Below are 22,105 nucleotides of genomic sequence, written 5' to 3' on the forward strand. Positions count from 1 at the left end.
AAGGGCTGGGGGGGGATACAAGGTGATCAGGTTGTCCCACGTGGGGTTCACTGTTTCAATCCCCATTTTACAGATGAGGTAACCGAGGCACAGAGAAGTTAAGTGACTTGCCCAAAGTCACGCAGCTGGCGGGCGGCAGAGCCGGGATTAGAACCCATGACCTCTGACTCCCAAGCCTGGGCTCTTTCCACTGAGCCACGCTGCTTGTGTGTTCTTGCCACAAGGGCACGCTGCACCCCTGGAGTTTAGACCTTGGGTTTTAACTGACCTATTTCACAGAAATCACTAGAAAATGACTACAAAATTCTGTATCAATAACAATAATATCTGTAAAGGGCTTACTGTGTCCAAGCACTGTACCGAGTGGTGGAAAAGATACTCGGGTGGGAATTGGACAGGGACCCTGTCACTCAGAAGGCTCATGATCTAAAAATTTAGAAATGGGGAGAGGGGACTGGTGACATCCATCATCTTGCCCCCTCCTATCTCACCTCTTCCCTCTGCTCCTCCCCCCTTCCTCCCCGCCCCCCAGCACTGTGCTCATTTGTATATATTTTTATTACCCTATTCATTTTATTAATGAGGCATATATCCCCTTGATTCTATTTATTGCTATTAAGTTGTCTTATTTTTGTCCGTCTGTCTCCCCCGACTAGACTGCGAACCCGACAGTAGGCAGGGATTGTCTCTATCTGTTGTCGAATTGTCCATTCCAAGCGCTTAGTACAGTGCTCTGCACATAGTAAGCGCTCAATAAATACTACTGAATGAATGAATGAACCTCCCTTCTCTCCTTCTCCAGCCCACCCCATACACTCCACTCCTCTGCCGCTAACCTCCTCACGGTCCCTCGTTCGTGCCTGTCCAGCCGTCGATCCCTGGCCCCCATCCTCCCGCTGTCCTGGAATGCCCTCCCTCCTCACCTCCTCCAAACTAACTCTCTTCCCCTCTTCCAATCCCTCCTGAGAGCTCACCTCCTCCAGGAGGCCTGCCCAGACTGAGCCCTCCCTTCTCCTCTGCCCCTCCTCCCCATCCCCCCTGCTCCTTCCCTCTGCTTTACCCCCTTCCCCTCCCCACAGCCCTTGGGCCTATTTCTGTCTGTTATTTATCCCTCTATTTTATTAATGATGTGTAGATATCTATGATTCTATTTATCTATTTTGACGCTAGTGATGTCTACTTGTTTTATTTTGCCGTCTGTCTCCCCCTTCTAGACTGTGAGCCCGTCATTGGGCAGGGATGGCCTCGATCTGTTGCCCAGTTGTACCTTCCAAGCGCTTAGTCCAGTGCTCTGCACACAGTAAGCGCTCAATAAATCCGATTGAATGAATGACAGTCACAGAAGGAAAGGTGAAAAACCTGAAGACAAAAACAAAGTTGGGCAGGGTGCTGTGGCTGGAGGAACAGAATTTCCAGCTCCTCGTGCCTCAGAGTTCAGGGTCAACCACGGACACAATGACCACCACAGCAGCAGCACAGTCTTCCCCAAGTTTTGCAGAGGTGAAGCCGGGCCGCGGCCGCTTCTTTCCGTATGCCGGGGTGAGCCAGGCACGTCGGAATGGAGGCTCCTCAGTGACGTGGAGGAGAGCCGGGGTGGGATCATTCAGTAGTATTTATTGAGCGCTTACTATGTGCAGAGCACTGTACTAAGCGCTTGGAATGGACAATTCGGCAGCAGATAGAGACAATCCCTGCCCACTGACGGGCGGCCCGGTGGAGGACGCTCAGGGCCTTGAGAGCCATGACGGCGGGGGCGGCAGGAACCTGGAGGGCTCCCCAGCCGTCCGGTGAGGTGGTCTGGGGAGAGATCAGCAGCGGCTTACGTCCCCGTGGCCCGCGGTTGCATAGGACATGCTGCCAGTCGAACCCTGGAAGCCGCGATGGTCAATCAGCCGACAGGCGGAGGACGTCCGAACGTCCACCCCATCTACCCCAGGGACTCCGATTCCATCAAATGCTGCAAACATGGCGACCCGTGTGTCCGAGGCCAGCGGAGATAGAACTTTTTATTGTGGCCAGGTATAATGGGTCGAACGGCGATCAAGTGGCTTTAATGCACATGAGAGAAGCCGGATTGACGGTTCCAAGCCCGTGTTCGGCGTCAGGATTGATTTGGCTCAAAGAGCCGCGATGCAGTCTTCTTTTTCTTCAGCCACTTCTACCCCACCTCCCCAGAATGAATGGCAGGTGTGTTTACGGCTACTCCGGCCCCTTCTTTTAAAGGAATAATTGTGTTTTTGCTAATTAATTGTCATTCGTAGTCGGTTTTTCTGGCCCTGGATTCACTCTGTGGTTCCCAGTTTCGGAAATGGATGCATTCCAACCTTGGAAGTCTCTCCTTTCTTTAATTACTTCAAACAAAGCCAGCCTTTCCAAATATGACCGTCTCAAATTAAAAGTAACATTAATGACATAATCACTTTCACCTTCTTAGCATTGTTGTTTCTTTGATAGTTTTTTGAAATGGTTTATACAGATCTGTGATCTGAAAGACCCGATCACTTCACTCTGAGTTTCATCCCCAGACTCTAAACTCCTTGAGGGGCAGGGAAAGCGTCTGCCAACTCTGTTATATTGTACTTTCCCCAGTGCTCAGTAGAGTGCTGTGCTCACAGTAAGTGCTCAATAAATCCCACTGATCGATTGATCATCACACACCCCGGCCCCGGTCCCTCCTGAACAGCGTGGCCTTATGGATAGGGCAATGGGCCTGGGAGTCAGAAGGACCTGGGTTCTAATCCCGTCTCCGCCCCTTGTCTGCTGTGTGACTTCGGGCGAGTGACTTCTCTTCTCTGTGCCTCAGTTACTTCATCTCTAAAATGGGGAGCAAGACTATGAGCCCCATGTGGGACGGGAAAGGTCTTCAACCTGATCAGCTGTATCTACCCCAGCGCTTAGCCCAGTGCTAAATGCCTTGGAGGCGCTTAATAAATACCATCATTCAATTAACCCCTGAATCCCTCCTACACAGCCCCGGCCTCTCCCTACAAAGCCCGCCGCCCGGCTCCCTCTAGACTGGAAGCTCCTTGTGGGCAGGGAATGTATGTGTTTATTGTTATACTGTAATAATGATGCTATTTGTTAAGCACTTGCTCTGTGCTTAAAATAGGGATTAAGACCACAACCCTCACGTGGGACAACCTGATTACGTTGTATCTACCCCAGCGTTTAGAACAGTACTTGGCACATAGTAAGCATCACTCTTCCCCCCTTCAAAGCCCTACTGAGAGCTCACCTCCTCCAGGAGCCCTTCCCAGACTGAGCCCCCCATTTTCCTCTGCTCTCCCTCCCCTCCCCATCACCCCGACTCCCTCCCTCTGCTCTACCCCTGCCCCCCGCAGCACTTGGATATATATATGTACATATTTATTATTCTTTTTATTTTATTAATGATGTGTATTCATTCATTCAATAGTATTTATTGAGCGCTTACTATGTGCAGAGCACTGTACTAAGCGCTTGGGATGAACAAGTCGGCAACAGATAGAGACGGTCCCTGCCGTTTGACGGGCTTACGGTCTAATCGGGGGAGACGGACAGACGAGAACGATGGCAATAAACAGCGTCAAGGGGAAGAACATCTCGTAAAAACAATGGCAACTAAATAGAGAAGCAGCGTGGCATAGTGGATAGGGCACGGGTCTGGGAGTCAAAAGGTCATGGGTTCTAATCCCACCTCTGCCCCTCGTCTGCTGTATGACCTTGGGCAAGTCACTTCACTTCTCTGGGCCTCAGTTACCTCATCTGTAAAATGGGGATTGAGACTGTGAGCCCCCATTTGGGACAGAGCCTGTGTCCAACTCGATCTGCTTGTAAACACTCCAGTGCTTAGTACAGTGCCTGGCACATAGTTAAGTGTTTAACAAATACCATAATTATTATTATTTATTTATATTGATGCTATTGATGCTTGTCTACTTGTTTTGTTTGGTTGACTGTCTCCTCCCACCCCCCTTCTAGACTGTGAGCCCGTTGTTCAGTAGGGAATGTCTCTATTTGTTGCCAAACTATGTTCCAAGCACTGTTCTAAGCGCTGGCATAGATACAAGATCATCAGATTGTCCCACGTGGGGCTCACAGGCTTCATCCCCATTTTACAGAAGAGGTCACTGAGGCCCAAAGAAGTTAAGCGGTTTGCCCAAAGTCACCCAGCTGATGAGGGGCGGAGGCAGGATTAGAACCCACCACCTCTGACTCCCAAGCCCAGGCTCTTGCCACTACCGCCATGTTGCTTCCCTACTCTCCAGGCGCTTAGGACAGTGCTCTGCATACAGTAAGCCGGCGCTTAATACAGTGCTCTGCACATAGTAAGCGCTCAATAAATACTATTGAATGAATGAATGAAAGTAAGCGCTCAATAAATGCGAGTGAGTGAATGAATGAATGTGTGAATGAATGCACGAATGAACAAACGAATGAGTGAACGAATGAATGAAAGAGTGAGAGAATGAATGCACGAATGAGTGAACGAATGAAAGAGTAAGAGAATGGGTGAATGAATGAATGAGTGAGTGAGTGAATGAGTGAAGGAGTGAGTGAAGGAATGAGTGAGTGAATGAATGAGTGAGTAAATGAATGAGTGAAGGAATGAGTGAGTGAATGAATGAGTGAAGGAATGAGTGAGTGAAGGAATGAATGAATGAATGAGTGAGTGAATGAGTGAAGGAATGAGTGAATGAATGAATGAGTGAATGAATGAGTGAGTGAAGGAATGAATGAATGAATGAATGAGTGAAGGAGTGAGTGAATGAATGAATGAGTGAATGAATGAGTGAGTGAGTGAAGGAATGAGTGAGTGAAGGAATGAGTGAATGAATAAATGAACGAATGAGTGAATGGATGGACGATTGAGTGAATGAATGAAAGAACGAACGAATGAATGCCCGCCGTGGCCCCGCCCCCTCATTATGCCCCCTGTGGATCCCTCTGCGCATGCTTCCTCTGGTTACGTCTGAACAGGCCCTGCCCCGTGGGTCGGGCTGCGCATGCTCCGCCCCCGGCCGCGGGCCCGCCCCTTTGGGGTCCATCTGCGCATGCTCCTCCCCCGGCTGGGGCCCCGCCCCTTCTGGGTTCGGTCCGCGCAGACTCCGCCCCCTCGGTGGGGGTCGGCGTGCGCAGGCTCCGCCCCCGCCGCGGGCCCGCCCCTTTGGGGTCCATCGGCGCATGCTCCGTCCCCGGCTGGGGCCCCGCCCCTTCTGGGCCCGGTCTGCGCAGGCTCCGCCCCCGCCGCGGGCCCGCCCCTTTGGGGTCCATCTGCGCATGCTCCTCCCCCGGCTGAGGCCCCGTCCCTTCTGGGTTCGGTCTGCGCAGGCTCCGCCCCTCCGGGGGGGGTCGGGGGTCGGCGTGCGCATGCTCCGCCCCGTGCTGGCGCCGTGGCGGCGGCCGACGTCAGCGCTGCCAGCGTGGAGCGGCGGGAGCGGGAGCGGGAGCGGCGGGAGCGGGAGCGGCCCCGCCATGGCCGCCTCTGAGGAGAAGGTGGGTGAGGGGCCCGGGCCGCGGGGCGGGGGCTTCGGGGCGCCGCTCTCCTCACACCTCGCCTCCTCCAGGACGCCTTCCCCGCCTCAGCCCCCTTTTCCCCCAGCCCTTCCGTTATTACTCTTGATTAATCATGCGTCTGTAATAATCACGGCATTTAATAAGAGTGATAATGATGTGGGCGTTTGTTAAGCGCGGACTATGTGCAGAGCACTGGGCTAAGCGCTGGGGGCGATTCAGGGTCATCGGGTGTCCGTGTCCCCCCTTCAGATTGGGTCCCTCCCGAGCGCTTAGCCCAGTGCTCTGCACATAGTAAGCGCCCCTTAAATACGACTGAGCGAATCAGGTGGTCCCACGGGAGGCTCCCAGGCTTCATCCCCATTTTCCAGATGGGGTCCCTGAGGCCTGACTTGCCCACGGTCCCACAGCTGACCAGGGGCAGAGGCGGGATTCGAACCCATGACCTCTGACCCAGCCCGCGCTCTTGCCACGGAGCCGCGCTGATTCGGGGCCGAGCACGCTTCTGAGCGCTGGGGTGGCTGTGCAAGAGCCCGGGCTGGGGAGTCAGAGGTCATGGGTTCGAATCCCGCCTCTGCCCCCCGGTCAGCTGGGTGACTGTGGGCAAGTCACTTCACTTCTCTGGGCCTCCTCTGTCAAATGGGGATTCACCGTGAGCCCCACGTGGGACCACCTGATGACCCTGGATCTCCCCCAGCGCTTAGCACAGTGCTCTGCACAGAGTAAGCGCTTAGCAAATACCAACATTATTATTATTATTATTATAATACAGAGGTGGTCAGCTTGTCCCACGTGGGGCTCACAGGCTTCATCCCCATTTTACAGACGAGGGAACTGAGGCCCAGTGTCTGTGATTCTGTTTATCTTGATGATATCTACGCCAGACTACTTGTTTTGTTATCCGTCTCCCCCTTCTAGACTGGGAGCCCGTCGTTGGGCGGGGAATTCTCCTCTCTGGGGCCCAATTGTCCATTCCAAGCGCTCAGCACAGTGCTCTGCACACAGTAAGCGCTCAATAAATACGGCTGAATGAGTGATTTTATTAATGATTTGTGGATATCTATAATTCTATGGATCTTGATGGTATTGATACCTGTCTGTTTTGTTGTCTGTCTCCCCCCCTTTAGACTGTGAGCCCGTCGTTGGGCAGGGATGGTCTCTCTCTGGGGCCCAGTTGTCCCTTCCAAACGCCTAGTCCAGTGCTCTGCACACAGTAAGCGCTCAATAAGTACGATTGAATGAATGATTTTATTAATGATGTGTAGGTATCTGTAATCCTATTCATCGTGATGCCTTTGATGCCTGTCTACTTGTTTTGTTTGTTGTCCATCTCCCCGCTTTAGACTGTGAGCTCGTCGTTGGGCAGGGATGGTCTCTCTCTGTGGCCCAAATATACCTCCCAAGCGCTTAGTCCAGTGCCCTGCACACAGTAAGCACTCAATGTGATTAAACGATTGAATGAACTGCACCCACAACCTCGGGCCTCAACCCTCTCCCCACCCCCAAACACCTCCTCCTCCAAGAGGCTTTCCCAGACCCAGCCCCATCATCTCAAGCGCTTAGTACAGTGCTTTGCACATAGTAAGCGCTCAATAAATACGATTGAATGAATCTCCCACTCTCTTCCACCTCGCCTGGCCTCCCTCCTTTTATTCATAGCAGTCATAATAATGGTATTTCGATTAGACTGTAAGCCCGTCAGTGGGCAGGGATTGTCTCTATCTGTTGCTGATTATACATTCCAAGTGCTTATAACAGTGCTCTGCACATAGTAAGTACTCAATAAAGACTATTGGATGAATTAATCAGTTTCTTAAGCGCTTACTGTGGGCCAAGCACTCTTCCAACCGCTGGGGTAGATACAGGGAAATGAGGTTGTCCCACGTTGGGACTCACACTTTTCTTCCCCATTCTTCAGCTGAGGGAACTGAGGCCCAGTGAAGTGACTTGCCCAAGGTCGCGTGGCAGACAAGTGGCAGAGCGGGATTAGAACCCACGACCTCTGACTCCCAGGCCCAAGCTCTACCCCCTAAGCCACGATGATTCCTTTGCTCTCCCCCACACACCCCCACAGGACTTTCATTCATTCTGTCGTATTTATTGAGCGCTTCCTGTGTGCAGAGCACTGGACTAAGCGCTTGGAAGGTACAATTGGGCAACAGGGAGAGACGATCCCTGCCCAACGACGGGCTCACAGTCTGAAAGGGGGAGACAGATAACAAAATACAAGTAGACAGGCATCAAGAGCATCAAAATAGATAAATAGAATCATAGATATCTACACATCATTAATCAAATCATTCAGTCGTATTTAGTGAGCGCTTATTGTGTGCAGAGCACTGGACTAAGCACTTGGCATGTACAGGTCAACAACAGAGACCATCCCTGCCCAACAGTGGGCTCACAGTCTAAAAGGGGGGAGACAGCAAAACAAAACAAGAAGACAGGCATCAATAGCATCAAAATAGATAAATAGAACCATACTTATATGCACATCATTAATAGAATCATTCAATCAATCGTATTTATTGAGCGCTTACTGTGTGCTGAGCACTGGACTAAGTGCTTGGAATGTGCAAGTTGGCAACAGATACAGTCCCTGCCCAACAACAGGCTCACAGCCTAAAAGACTTATGTCCATAGCTGTCATTTTACTCATATTATCTGTCTCCCTCTCTCTAGACCGTGAGCTCGATGTGGGCAAGGGATTGTCAATCTTTATTGTTGTATTATACTCTCCCAAACACTTAGTACAGTGCCCAGCACACAGTAAGCGCTCAGTAAATGTGATTGAATGAATGGGTGGATGAGGCACCCAAACTGCTCGGCCGGCTGGGGCCAGGAAGTGGGGAGTCACAAGCAATGCCTCAAAGATAAATGGGTTTCCCACTGTTTCCATTTTAATAATAATAATTATTATTATTGTGGTATTTAAGCGCTTACTATGTGTCAGTCGCTGTACTAAGCACTGGGGTGGATGCAAGCAGATCGGGTTGGACACAGTTCCTTCCCACGTGGGGCTCACAGTCGCAATCCTCGTTTTGCAGATGGGGAAACTGAGGCCCAGAGAAGTGAAGTGACTTGCCCAAGGTCACACAGCAGGCAAGTGGCGGAGCCGGGATTAGAAGCCATGAGCTTCTGACTCTCCGGCCTGCGATCTAACCACTATGCCATGCTGCTTCTCATTTCCCTTCCTACCCACGGTATCAGATGTAATCAATCACTGGTGTGTGTCGAGCACCTTTTGTGTGGCAGACCACTGAACTGAGCACTTGGGAGAGAAGAGCACAACAGGGGGTAGACGCTATCCCCACCTGCCCTGGAGGAGATTTCATGTTACAGACATTAAAATAAATTACAGATAGGGCAATGGCTGAGTTTATTAAGAATGCGCATGAAAGGACAGCACTTGGGAGAGAAGAGCACAACAGGGGGTAGACGCTATCCCCACCCCCCTTGAAGAGATTTCATGTTACAGACATTAAAATAAATTGCAGATAGGGCAATGGCTGAGTTTATTAAGAATGCGCATGAAAGGACAGCGGGGCATCAAAGTGTTAAGATCCAAGTGCACAGAAGATGCAGAAGGTGGGGGGTGTGAGCGTGAATAAGTGGCGAAATTAGGGGTTAGACAGGTAAGGCCTCTTGGAGGAGAGAGGATTTTAGAAAGGTTTTGAAGTTGAGGAGGGAGTTCCAGGCTGGAGGGGGGACGAGGGCGAGGCGTCGGCAGTGAGGTGAAATTGAGGTACAGTGAGTAGGTTGACTTTTAAGGAGGCATTTGAGGAGAGGGGAAAGTGCACAGAATGATTTTTTTTTTTTTTTTTTAGAAAAACGATCCGGGCAGAAGATGGAAGCATCTTCTAAGAGAGGCCGGAGGCAGAGAGGTCAGCGAGGAGGCCGATGCAGTAATCCAGGCGAAATAATGCTTGGACCAGCTTGGAGGGTGCCAAGGAGGGGTGGAGGCTGGGCATGTTGAAAGGGTAGAACCGACATCTCTTGGTGGGCAGGAATCGTGTCTACCACTTCCGATGCGTCTAGCGCCCTGCACCTAATAAGTACTCAAAACAAAATACCATTGACTGATTGGACGTGCTGAGCGAAAGAGAAGAATGAGACTAGTAGAATGCTAAGATTACTGATTGTGGAACAGGGAGAATGGTAACGTTATCTACAGTGGGGAGAAAGTCACAGGGAGGAGAGGGCTTGGGTGGGAAGATGAGTTCCGTTTCGGACACGTTGAGCTCGGGGTGTTGGCAGGACGTTCGAGAAGAGATGTCTTGGAGGAAGGAGGAAATGTGAGACTGCAGAGAAGGAGAGAGATCAAGGCTGGAGATGGAGATTTGGGAACCATCTGCCTAGAGGTGGTAGTTGAAACCCTGGGAGCACATGAGTCCTCCAAGGGAGTGAGTGCTGATGGAGGAGAACTAGAACTGAGCCTTAAGCGACTCCCCCAGCTAGGAGGTGGGAGGCAGAGGAGGAGCCCAAGAAGGAGCGGCCAGAGAGATAGGAGAACCAGTAGATGACCCCAAGCGAGAGGTTTCACTGCTGTGAAATGAGATTAACCCGGATTTTGGATTTGAGGGTGGATGCCAAGCCCTCTCCCTTCTTTTTTAAGTAAAAGTGCAGAATTATTCATTTCATTACAGTAATAGAAACAAGACTTGTTTTGCAAGTCACAAGAGATTTGAAAAGGGTTATTAATTGTACAAGTAATAGTAGGTGCGTAGCTTGAATTTGCCTCTCGGGTGTAAAAAGAATGGCCGGGGGGACTGCCTAAGGAGTGGGTGAAAAATGTTTTTGCACTCTTGAACGGACAGTCTTAAATTTGTACTACGTATAGCGTGCTTCGAACAAATGGAAGGTTAGGTCTTTTACCTAGAAAAGTTTATCCACTAATTCACTCTTCCCACTTTCAGCTTCAATTTTATAATTTAAATGTGGAATCTCAACACGTTTAAAACGTGAATGATTAAGTAAAATAAAATGTTATTTGGGCTCTAAAATAGATCTGGGTTCCAATTCCGGCTCCTCCTGCTGTGGGACCGTTGGCAAGTCACTTAATTTTGCCGTACCTCAGTTATCTCATCTGTAAAATGGGAGTTCAGATTGGGAGCCCCATTACTTTTAGCAGGTTCAGAAGCATCCCTTGAGGGGAGGAACTATCTTCTCCATGGTTTTTTTTATGGTATTTAAGTGCTTACTACGCGCGTCAACTACTGTTCTAAACACTGGGGTAGCTGTGAGTTAATTAGGTTGGACACAATCCCTGTCTCACATTCCTTCATTCAATAGTATTTATTGAGCGCTTACTATGTGCAGAGCACTGGACTAAGCGCTTGGAATGTACAGTTCGGCAACAGGTTCACAGTCTAAGTAGGGAGGACAGGAGACCTGAGGCATAAAGAAGTTAAGTGACACAGCAAGCAGTTGGCAGAACCGGGAGTCGAACCCAGGTCCTGCGGCTTCCAGGCCCGTGCTCCTTCCACTAAGCCATGCTGCTTCTCCAAAATACCTAGCAGAATGCCATATATGTAACACGCACTGTCATATTAAGTTAGGGCGTGTAAATCGTTTCCGGCCTTCTCTTTGAAATTACAGATGTCTCAAAGTCAGAGATTGAGTAGAACTCTGTGTCAGTATTATCATCATCATTATAATGATTATGGTATTTAAGTGTTATATGTAAAGCACTGTTCCAGCATATGGGTAGATGCAGGTTAATAAAGTTGGGCACAATCCCTTTCCCACATGGTGCTGATAGTCTAGATAGGAGGGAGAAGAGATATTGAACTCCCCATTTAAATAAATAACAAGACTGAGACACAGAAGTTTAGTGACTTGCCCCAGGTCACACAGCCGGCAAGTTGGACTCGGGTGTCCAAGTTAGTGCAGTTTCAGTTTTTCAAGACTAGATATGAGACTAGGTTCTCTCAGAGTAGTGTCTTCTAAGAGGCCACCGAAGCATGCTACCGCTGAAGACTTGGAAACTCTCAGCTATTTACTAGTCAGAAGAACTTCCATTTCAAGCCCGGGGGTTTGTTCTCCGTCTCCTTGGCCTGCTTTTCCACTGCCTCTCCTGAACTGTGGCTATCCCTCGAGACCCAGTTCTGGGTCCCTTAATTCTCTGAATCTCTGCTCACTCCCTTCGCGAGCTCCCCCGGTAGCAGCTACCACCTTTCTGGGGCTGATATTCCGAATCTACCTCTCCGGGACAAACCCCCTCCTCTACAATCTGAGGAGCAGGGTGCCCTAGTGGGTAGAGCACGGTCCTGGGAGTCAGAAGGCTCTGGGTTCTAATTCCCGCTCCTCCTGCTGTGGGACCGTTGGCACCGTATTAAGCACTGGAGGTCGATACTCTGCACATAGTAAGCGCTCAATAAATACTATTGAATGAATGAATGAATGATACAAGATAATCAGGTTGGGGTCAATCCATGTCCCACATGGGATTCACAGTCTCCATCCCCAGTTGATTAGATGAGGTAACTGAGGCGCAGAGAAATTAAGCGACTTGCCCAGGGTCACACAGCAGACAAGTGGCAGGGCCGGGATTCTCCCTTCACAACCTTCCCTGCACTCGTTCAGGAGGTTGTTATTGCCAGTTTGACTACCCTGTCGGTCTTCTCATAGATTTCCCTGCCTTCTACCTCTCCTCTCTCCAGTCCTTCGCTCTACTACCCAGTTCATTTTTCTAAAACATTACCCCGTGCACATCTCCTCACTCCTCAAAAGCTCTGATAGTTGCCCATTTCTCTGTATCAAGCGGAAACTTTTGACTTCCGGCCTTATAAAGGCCCTCTGTCAACTGTCTCCCTCATGCACTATTCATTCATTCATTCAATAGTATTTATTGAGCCCTTACTCTGTGCAGAGCACTGTACTAAGGGCTTGGAATGTACAATTCGGCACCTGATAAAGACCATCCCTGCCCAATGACGGGCTCACAGTCTACCCTCCTGTTTTTCCTCTCTCTCTTCCCACTCTACCCCAGCTCACACACTTGGTTCCTCTCAAGCCGACCTACTCATGGTGCCACTTACCCTCTGCCAAGCCCTGGGGTAGCTACAAGATAGGTGAGAAGCAGTGTGGCGTAGTGGGTGGAGCATGGGCCTGGGAGTCAGGAGGACCTGGGTTCTAATCCTGATTCCGCCACTGCTCTGCTGTGTGACCTCGGTATGTACAGATGTGAATGCTCTGCCTTTACCCCTGTCTGTAATTGACAGTATCTCCTGCTAGACTGTAAACAACTACTTGGACGAGTCACAACTTTTCCGTGTCTGTTACGTCCTCTGTAAAATGGGGACTAAAGCCTGTGAGCCCCATATGGGACAGGAACTGTGTCCAAACTTATTAGCTTGTGTGTGAAGCACAGTGTTGGGGGGGGTAGGTCAGACACAGTCCCTGTCCCCCATGGGACTCTCAGCCTAAGAAGGAGGGAGAACCGGTATTTAATCCCCGTTTTATAGATGAGGAAACTGAGGCCCCAAACAGTGAAGTGACTTGCCCAGGCAGGTGGTGGAGGTGGGATTAGAACCCAGGTCCTCTGAATCCCAGGCCCAGGCTCCTTCCATGTGGTCACGACGCTGCTTTCTCGTCCCCCACCGGGAACTCCCTGCCCCCATAGTATCTCATCAGACCACCGCTGTCCCCACCTTCAAAGCCTTTCGGAAATCGCTTCTGGAGGCCTTTTCCCGGACTAGGACTAATCTCTCATTTCCCCATCGCTCCCAACTGCCACTGCAGCGCTTGGATACTCGGCCCCAACTTCTCCTCCCCAAACTTTTATGTACAGATCTGAATACCCTTTGACTTTACCCCTCTCTGTAATCCACAGTCTCTCCTGCTAGGCTGTAAACTACTTCAGGGCAGGGAGCAGTCACCTCTTCTACTATGGCACCTTCTCAACCACTTAATGCAATGCTTTGCACACAGTAGGGTGCCCAGTAAATACTATTGATTATTTTTTCTCCTCCGTGAAAAATCTTAGTACTTATAACAGTGCTTAAGCGTGTAAAAGGAACCATTAAAAAAAAGACCTGGGAAAAATGGGGATGAGTTGAGAGGTGATAGGAATGGGGACCTTATTTTTGAAATCTCTGTGGAAACAATGTGTCTGGATTCCAGTGTGTCAGGGAGCTAAGTTTGGATCAGTCATTCACACATATCCTCATGAGGTTTTGCTCATACTTTTCGAGGGAACTACACTGCCGGTTGGCTTTTCCGGTGAACTGAAACAAAGGACGCCCTCTTCCCAGAGGACGCTTTTCTACTTGTATATTCGTTCACGTAAAGGTCACTGTGGTTGTAAGAATTTGAATCCTACTCGTCTTGCATGTAGATATCCCTTTATAAAAGTGCCGAACATCACCGAGCATTCTTGTATCTGTCTCCTCAGTTGAATCCCACGTTTCATTAGTCGCGTTGTAGATTTCATTCGTTCAGTCATGTTTATTGAGCTTTTACTGTGTGCAGAGCACTCTACTAAGCGCTTGGAATGTACAGTTCAGCCAGATTTCAGAGCCTTAGAGATCTGTCATCCTCAGTGGTATTCATTGAGCGCTTTCTGTGTGCAGAGCACTTTACTAAGCGCTTGGGAGTATGCAATACAATGGAGTTGGTAGGCACGTTCCCTGCCCGCAGCGAGCCGTGCTCATTTCATGCATTTTGGTTCCACTTCTAGCTGAGGTGGATGTGCTCCGTCCTTTTTCCCTTCTAAACTCACATTGGACTTCTCACAGAGAATAATCACACCCAGCTTAACCTCCACCCTCTTGGAGGAGGTCTGTGAGGATTTTGCTTTCCACCCACTCTAGTCCATAAGCTCCTCCTCTAGTTTATAATCTCCTTGTGGTCAATGGTATGTCTTCCTCCTTTACTGGATTCTCCCAAGCACTGAGTTCAGGGCTCTCCACCCAGTAAATTCAGTGCCACTGATTGACTCTGCAGAGTTTGCGTTTGAGTTTAATAATAATATTGGTATTTGTTAAGCACTTACTATGTGCAGAACACCATTCTAAACACTGGGGAAGGTACAGGGTCATCGGGGTGTCCCACGTGAAGCTCACGGTCTTAATCCCCACTTTACAGATGAGGAAACTGAGGCACGGAGAAGTGAAGTGACTTGCCCACAGTCACACAGCTGCCAAGTGGCAGAGCCGGGATTCGAACCCGTGACCTCTGACTCCCAAGCCCAGGCTCTTTCCACTGAGCCATGCTGCTTCCCATAATCGAGCTTGAATCGAGTAGGCCTTTTTATCTGTTCCCCTGCGATTCTGGCCGTTCGTCGAGTACCAGTGTGAATGGACTGTACCTCCAGTCGATCTGTCGGTAATATTTATTGAGTGCTTACTATGTGGAGACCACTGTACTGAGTGCTTGGGAAAGTACCAATACAATGGAGATGGTGGACTCCCTGCCCACAGAAAGCTTACAGTCTGGGGGGGGGGTGGTGGTAAGGGGAGAGACAGACATTTAAAATCAATTAAAGATAGGGGAAATAGTAGAATATTAGGATTTTTGTGTAAGGGCACTGGGGCTGGGTTAAACATCTAAGGGCTTAGGGGGTACCCAGGCGAGAGCCTAGTAGACGAAGGGAGAGGTCGGATAAGGGGAATGAAGGCTTTAGTCCCTAGGAGGGCCTAGGCATGTACTCCCAAAATATACATTTAGGCACTCCTCACAAATACAAAGATTTAGAAAACGTAGATGACTGTAACCTTAAGTTTTCCCCTTAGGCTTTGATGTTGTAATTTATGATCCATTCCAGGACCCCTGGAAAAATATGAAATTTCTTTGCAAGCTATGCAATAATAATGATAGTTCCCTCCCATAATAATGACACTAAAAATCAGTGCTTTCTGGGCCAAGTGCCGTGTTGAGCACTGGGGTAGTTATGTATGATCAGATGAGGCATTGTTCCTCTCCACCTGGAACTCAAAACCTAAGAGGGAGGGAGAATAAGTATTTTGTCCCCTTTTTACAGATGATGAAAGTGAGGCCCCCGCAGAGTTGTGACTTGTCCAAGATCACTCATCAGCAAGTGGTAGAGCTGGAAATATTGTCATTATTACTACTAACAGTAGTAATAATTGCAATTGCTAAGCATTTACTGTGTGTCAAGCACTGCACTAGGTCCTCAGGTAGATTCATTCATTCTTTCATTCAATTCATTCAGTCATATTTAGGGAGCGCTTACTGTGTGCAGAGCAATGTACTAAGCGCTTGGAAAGTACAATTCGGCAGCAGATAGAGACAGTCCCTACTTAGCAACAGGCAAGATGCAAGATAATCAGTCCCTGTCTCACATGGGACTTGGAGCCTAAGGGGGAGAGAGAACTGGTTTTGAATCCCTGTTTTATAGATGAGGAAACTGAGGCCCAGAGAAGTTACGTGACTCGCCCAGGGCCACTCAGCGGGCAAGTGGCCGGGCCCGGATTAGAACCCAGCTCCCCTGACTCCCAACCCCATGCTGTTTCTCACTCTAATGATATAGACTGTATATATCATTATATGCTGTAATGATAAATGGTTCTAAGTGACTGTTTAGTCTTTATTCCAATAATTGAAAGCGTACCATCACAGCGTGACCATTTAGACTCTTCCTGCCTTCATGGTGGAGCATCCTGAAAACTGCCGAGACCGATGGTCACTGTCAGAAGATTATCCTTACCCCTTAGACTGTGAGCCCTGTGTGGGGCAGGGACTCTGTCCAACCTGATTGTCTTGTAACGCTTAGTATAGCGCTTAGCACAGAGCTTCTTGCCGACAGGGATCGTGCCTACCTAGTTTATTCCACTGTTGTCTCCCAAGTGCTTAATACGGTGCTCTGTGTATAGTAAGTGCTCAGTAGATACCGTTGATCAACTGGTGGGCTTGACATCTTTTATATCACAGATTCGATAAGGAAATCACTGAAAGCTATTAAAAGACAAACAGCAGATGCAGTACCCTAACCCTGGGTGATGACCCAACCGCTCAGTAAGGAAGGGGAAAACGGGAGGGAATCAATTTTCCTGTGGCATTCGGACTGAATTATCAGGGGGAGAGTAAGCCGCATCCCAGGGTGCGAGCGCTGTGGGCCGTCACAACCCTAGAGTTTGCGTCTCGAAAATAATTAAAGGAAGAGAAAGCAGGATGAAAATTGAGGCCCAGGAAAGGGAGGCCATTTGCCCGAGGCTGCAGGCTTGTTGGGGGACCCTAGAGATTTGGGGGAGGGGGTGGGGTGTCCTTCTCAGTTTTCTTTATCTACTGGGACAGCATCAGTAGAGCAAGTGCCCATTCAGACACTCAAAGCATTTCTGGCATTATCTGTGTCGTGCTAGACAGCACTGTTAGCAAGAAACCAATCTCTCCCTAGGTGTGGAGTCACACAGCGTCACTGTCTCCTGTGCCCAGGGCCCGCTGGCAGAGCCTGAAATGAGTTTTGTGCAGATATCTGAGGCAGAAAGGGTGTGAGTTGGCAAGCCGGCAAGAAGAGAGCTTGTCTGTGGGACTGAAGTTTTGGGTTTCTCACAAAATTTTGCCTCTTTTTTCTGCTTATTAGAAGCGGTAAACGTGAAGAGTGTATGTTTGTGTGAGCATACATTTGGGTAGCTCTTCTGGGTCACTGTGAGAGCGGGGCTTGTGCTTCTGAATTCTGCTCTTAAGAGCCTGTGTTCTGGGCCCTAAAGCCAGGAGGAGCATGTGCCTGGAGCTCCTTTGGAGTCCGGACATGAGACTGAAATAATACTGCGGGGACAGGGATGGGGGGACTGGTGGGACTTGAGGATCAGTCAGTGTCACTCCCCTCGCCTCCGCTGACCAGCAGGTATGGCCAAGGACTTGTAGCAAAGTCAAAAATGACTTTTAATGTGGAGACACAGCAGCTTGAAGCATTTAGTGACCCAGAGGTTGCCTTCCGGGCAGCTGGCTGTGAGAACTGAGAGCCCCTCAAGGGACAGGGTCCATGTCCTCGTGCTGTGAATACAATAAGCTTTTAATGGTAAATAAGCTCTTGATACAGTAAGCTCTTAATACAGCCCTCTAGACTGTCAGTTTATTGTAGGCAGGGAAAGTATCTGTTATACTGTTCTCCCAAGCATTTAGTACAGTGCTCTGCATACAGTAATAAATATGATTGACAGTTAAATACCGTAACTCAGTCATTCATCTAAATGAATATTTACTGGTTGCTACCTGATTTCTCCTTCTCTGGCAACATTTGGAAAGACTGGGCTATTTCTTTGGCGTGGAGAGAGGGTTTAAGAAAGGCTGCTTTGTTTAGGGCCGCATTTGAGAAGAAAGAGGAGTGGTGTGAACGGACATGTTTGTTTCCCTTAAGAGGCCTCAGGTAACTCTGGAATTTTTTGGAACTCCTAAAGAAGATGGGAGTTCCAAATAATAACGGTCTCCAAGTCAGCACTTCCAAAATTAGGGAGGGTCTTCTCAGAAGTAAGACTTGGTTGGAAAAAGAAGGCAAACCAGTTAAGCCAAAAATGAAGTAAGGACGCTACTCTGATTTGAATCGTCTTTGACACCTCACGTACAGGGTGATCCTGAAATCTAGATCCGGAGTTTAGTCTTTGTAGTGTCGCCTCTATAGAGTTTGGGAAATGAGAGTCTGGTGGTGGGGTTCGCCAGTCAGGAGAAGATGTAATGGCCTGCATTTTGAATACAAAATTAATTCAGTTCTTGTTTTTCTTATGGGTCCGGAATCTGTGGTTCTTCGAATTGCATAATTCAGATAATAATAGTGGTAGCATCAGTCGTCAAATGTATTTCCTAGGCACTTGTTACAAGCAGAACCCAGTATTAAATGCTGGGAAAGACTACACAGAAGGGAATTAGTCAAATTACCTGGCCCTCAGAGGGCTCCCAATCTTTAAAAATATACACGTGGAGAGGGGGTTGGGGATAGACCCGCAAGGAGAGGCGAAACGAAAGGCCAAGACGACAAAAAGACGCGGACCGGGGGTAGTAAAGAAAAACCAAGCTCAGAAGGGTTCAGCGGCCAGAGGAGCAGAATTTCAGGCTCCTGGCTGCTCAGAGTCCAACAGTCCCAACGGCAGGGTCGGTGAGCGTTCTGGTCCCAGTCGCCACAGTTCCTGAGGTTCGGCGGAGGTGGAGCCGGGTCGCGGCAGCCGTGGTGCCGGACAGGTCGGCGTGGAGGCCCCTCGGGGATGCGGCGGAGAGCGGAGGACCGGGGTTTCTGGAGGAGTCACTGGGCCGGGTGGTGGCCGGAGAGGCCAGAGGGGCACTCGGCCGCGGCGGTGTTCGGCAGGCACGGGGCCTTGTCAGGAACACGGGCTCTGGGAGTCGCCTGGGATGATGGCAGGCATCCAGAGGATTTGCTCGACTCCCTGGAAGAGTGGGAGACAGAGAGAGACACTGAAATGTGCCTTTAGATAATGGAAAGGGCACTAGTTCCGACATTGACCGACGTTAGGTAGGGGTCGGCTGACCACTTATTTGGGGGAAAAATGCTGGAATGGGGTAGCATGTGGGTTTATAGTGCCAGGCCTCCTTCCTAAAGTGCAGAACCACAGGGGAGCCAGGACCCTCCTGTCCCAGGGAAGTGTCATTCATTCATTCTGTCATTCAGTCATTTATTTGGCGATTACTGTGTGCAGAGCACTGTACTAAGCTCTTGGGAGAGTACAGTTCAACAATAAGCAGACACATTCCCTGCCCACAACGAGCTTACAATCTAGAGGGGGAGACGGACATTAATAGGAATAACAAGTGTCCAGTGTGTGCCCCGTGAATCCACACCTGGAGTCCCCTAGCTCCTTTTCTTTCAACCACAAGTCTCTTCGGAGACTCAGATCCGGGATACGCAGGAGCGGCCCCCGGCTGGGTCAAACGGTTCCCGTAACCTTGGGGCACTCGAACGTGGAATTTGAGCTGGAATGGGAGCGGGAATGGCTCAGAGAGACAATCCATCTTCGGATTTACCCCGTCATGTAATTGCAACAAACATAATTGAGTTGTTTTCACTTGGTCGCACGGCAGCGACTCTGTGGCTGAAAGTTATGCGACACATTTGCCATTCCAGATTGGCCGGAGGAGAAATCCGTTCAGATGTTTTTGCAGCAGTAATGGAAAAGGAGTCTGGGGTACCTTGGTGTTGGTGTCGAAAAAATAAAACCCAATTTGTTTTCGACTGATGCCCCATAAATTGCTGGTGGCCCCAAGGAACGTGGACAAATGGAGAGGGCAGATCACGGACCTGGAATGCAATTAATAGATCGGACTTGCTAAAGAGTAAGATCCCCTGGCAAAAGCTTTGTATTTTCTGGAAACGCTGAAGACGTAAATCGGCAGGGAGAAGCTGATGAGATGGGCAGAGATCACATCTACCAACTCTGTGGCATCGACCTTTTCTAAGCGCTCAGTTCAGTGTTCTGCACACAATAAGCACTCAATAGAGACCATTGGCATTGAGATGATTTCTAATCTATACGTTAGATTAGAAGTAGAGCTATTGGACTCAACCATCAGCTTATTTAAATTTTTGGAGAAGCGTTGCCAAGACTATATTGCTATTCGCATTAAGAATCTTACTGGAAAGCCGGTGTGAAATATCGCTGTCGGTCGTCTTTCCAGATTAAGCAACTTGCTTTTATATACCAAGTGACGGAAATCACTGTACAAATTTAGTTCCTGGGGTCGGGTTGAAATTGGCTCACGCTGGGCTGCTGAGAGCCCTAACCTACAGAAGTAATAAGTCATTTTCCACACAACGTTAATGGTAGCTTTATGGCTACAATATTTTCCCTTAACGCTCTTTTCTCACAGCATGAGAAACAGCAGAGCCTAGTGGAAAGAGCACGGGTCGAGGAGTCAGAGGATCTGGTTCTAATCCCAGCTCTGCCAGTTGCTTGCTGTGTGACCAGGGGCAAGTCACCTAACTTCTCTGTGCCTCAGTTTCTTCAGCTACAGAATGGGGATTCGATTCCTGTTTTCCCTCTTATTTAGACTGGGATCCCCATGTGGGACAGGGACTGTGTCCCTTCTGATGAACTTGTATCTACCCCACTGTTTAGAGCAGTGCTTGGCATATAGTAAGTACTTAACAGATGCCATTAAAAAGAAGAGAGCAGTCCAAAGAAACAATCCTCTTCTAAAGCTAGTGTTAGTCAAGGACACTCTGAACTAACGGCGATAACGATGAGTTCCTTGTGACAGCCGGGAATGTGTCTACCAAATCTGTTACGTTTTACTCTGCCAAGTGCTTAGTACAGTGCTCCACAAACAGGAAGCGCTCAGTAAATGCCATTGAAATATTTTGCATTTTAAAGATTACTATAGCTCCATCGGGTTCGATCTTCTACATCAGGATAAATATCAGAGGAAAATCTCAGCTGTGAGGCCTGGCATCCTAAAGGCAAGTAAAGAGTGCTCAGAGTTAATAAATAGGGCTAAAGTTCTTATAAAACCATTGCTAGTTATTTTAGGTGAGGTGCTTCCTGGAAGAGATTGGTGGGTATTGAGGTAAGAGGCAATGGGTGGGTCAAGCATATAGATACCTGGAATAATGTCAATTGATAATTAATATGGTATAATAATGATATAAGATGGGCAAAGTGCCCACAATAGGTGGGAAGTCCCCATATAGGTCTGGGAAGTGAGAGGGAAGAGATGGTGATCATGTGGTCGAAGATGAGGCTAGTGGAGTAATAGTATTATTTTATCAAGTGCCTTCTGTGTGCAAGGCACTACACTCAGCCCAGAGTAAGAAATACTTGGAAGAGGATTAGGCCGGTCCCTGGCCCTCAGAGAGCTTGCAATCTAAGAATAAAGGGGGCATTTTGAGGAGGATCTGGGGCGTGTGCAGGGGGGAAGGAGAGACGCTAAGTAGCAGCAATCCAGGAAGAAGATGATTAGAGAGGTGGAGTAGTTTCTTCGCAGTCACCGTGTTTTTAAAGGTGGATGGTGGGGGCGGGGAGGAGGTTAAGTGGTTCTGAGGTGCAAGAAGGAGAAGCGTTGAAGGTGACCTCCCAGATAGGAAAAATAGACATGATCATTTTGTGGAGGCCCGTGTTAAGCCTCGAGTCCCTGGTGATGTCGGAGGATTGTCAAAGCAGCTGCGTCTGGCCTCTCTCAGAATTAAGGAATAGGTCGGTCTCTTTGACTCGGCGGCATTACGCATGTATTCTGGGGCCTCTGAATAAGCAGGCTCAAAATTAGGCATGATATTGCTTAAGGGGGAAGGGCTTTCCTTGGAACTGCCAAGTCCCCGGAAATTCCAAACGGCAGTCCTCCGATGTTCCACCCACCCGTTGGGTTCCATCGGCCTCCTCTGTCACCATTTTCCACGGACACCGGAGCGTGGCATCGTGGATAGATCCCAGGCCTGGGAGTCAGAAGGTCATGGGTTCCAATCCCGGCTCCGCCACTCGTCGGCTGTGTGACATTGGGCAAGGCACTTCGCTTCCCTCGGCCTCGGTTATCTGTAAAATGGGGGTTGAGGCTGTGAGCACCACATAGGACGGGGACCGTGTCCAACCAGATTTGCTTACATCCACCTCGGCGCTTAGTAAGTGCCTGGCACATATTAAACACCCTACAGATGCCGTCATCACCCAACCGGGGCTTGGGTGTCCGATCTGGCTGTTGGGACTTGTTCGCTGCC

General features: G+C 49.2%; 1 protein-coding gene across 2 annotated transcripts in view; it reads left to right on the plus strand.

Annotated features, from left to right (window-relative positions):
* Positions 1 to 5,378: 5,378 nt before the first annotated feature.
* Positions 5,379 to 22,105, plus strand: part of PDXDC1 (pyridoxal dependent decarboxylase domain containing 1) — a 45,101-nt gene continuing 28,374 nt past the window's right edge. Inside the window, exons 1-2 of one of the 2 annotated variants that reach the window (XM_029057838.2) lie at positions 5,385 to 5,475; positions 9,321 to 9,377. In XM_029057838.2, the coding sequence (XP_028913671.1) occupies positions 5,455 to 5,475; positions 9,321 to 9,377 (78 nt within the window). In that variant the 5' untranslated portion in view covers positions 5,385 to 5,454. Of the gene's footprint in view, positions 5,476 to 9,320; positions 9,378 to 22,105 lie in introns of both variants that reach the window. The other variant, XM_029057839.2, reaches the window with a different exon arrangement.

The sequence above is a fragment of the Ornithorhynchus anatinus genome, chromosome 2, assembly GCF_004115215.2.
Source record: "Ornithorhynchus anatinus isolate Pmale09 chromosome 2, mOrnAna1.pri.v4, whole genome shotgun sequence".
In the NCBI taxonomy this organism is placed as follows: domain Eukaryota; kingdom Metazoa; phylum Chordata; class Mammalia; order Monotremata; family Ornithorhynchidae; genus Ornithorhynchus; species Ornithorhynchus anatinus.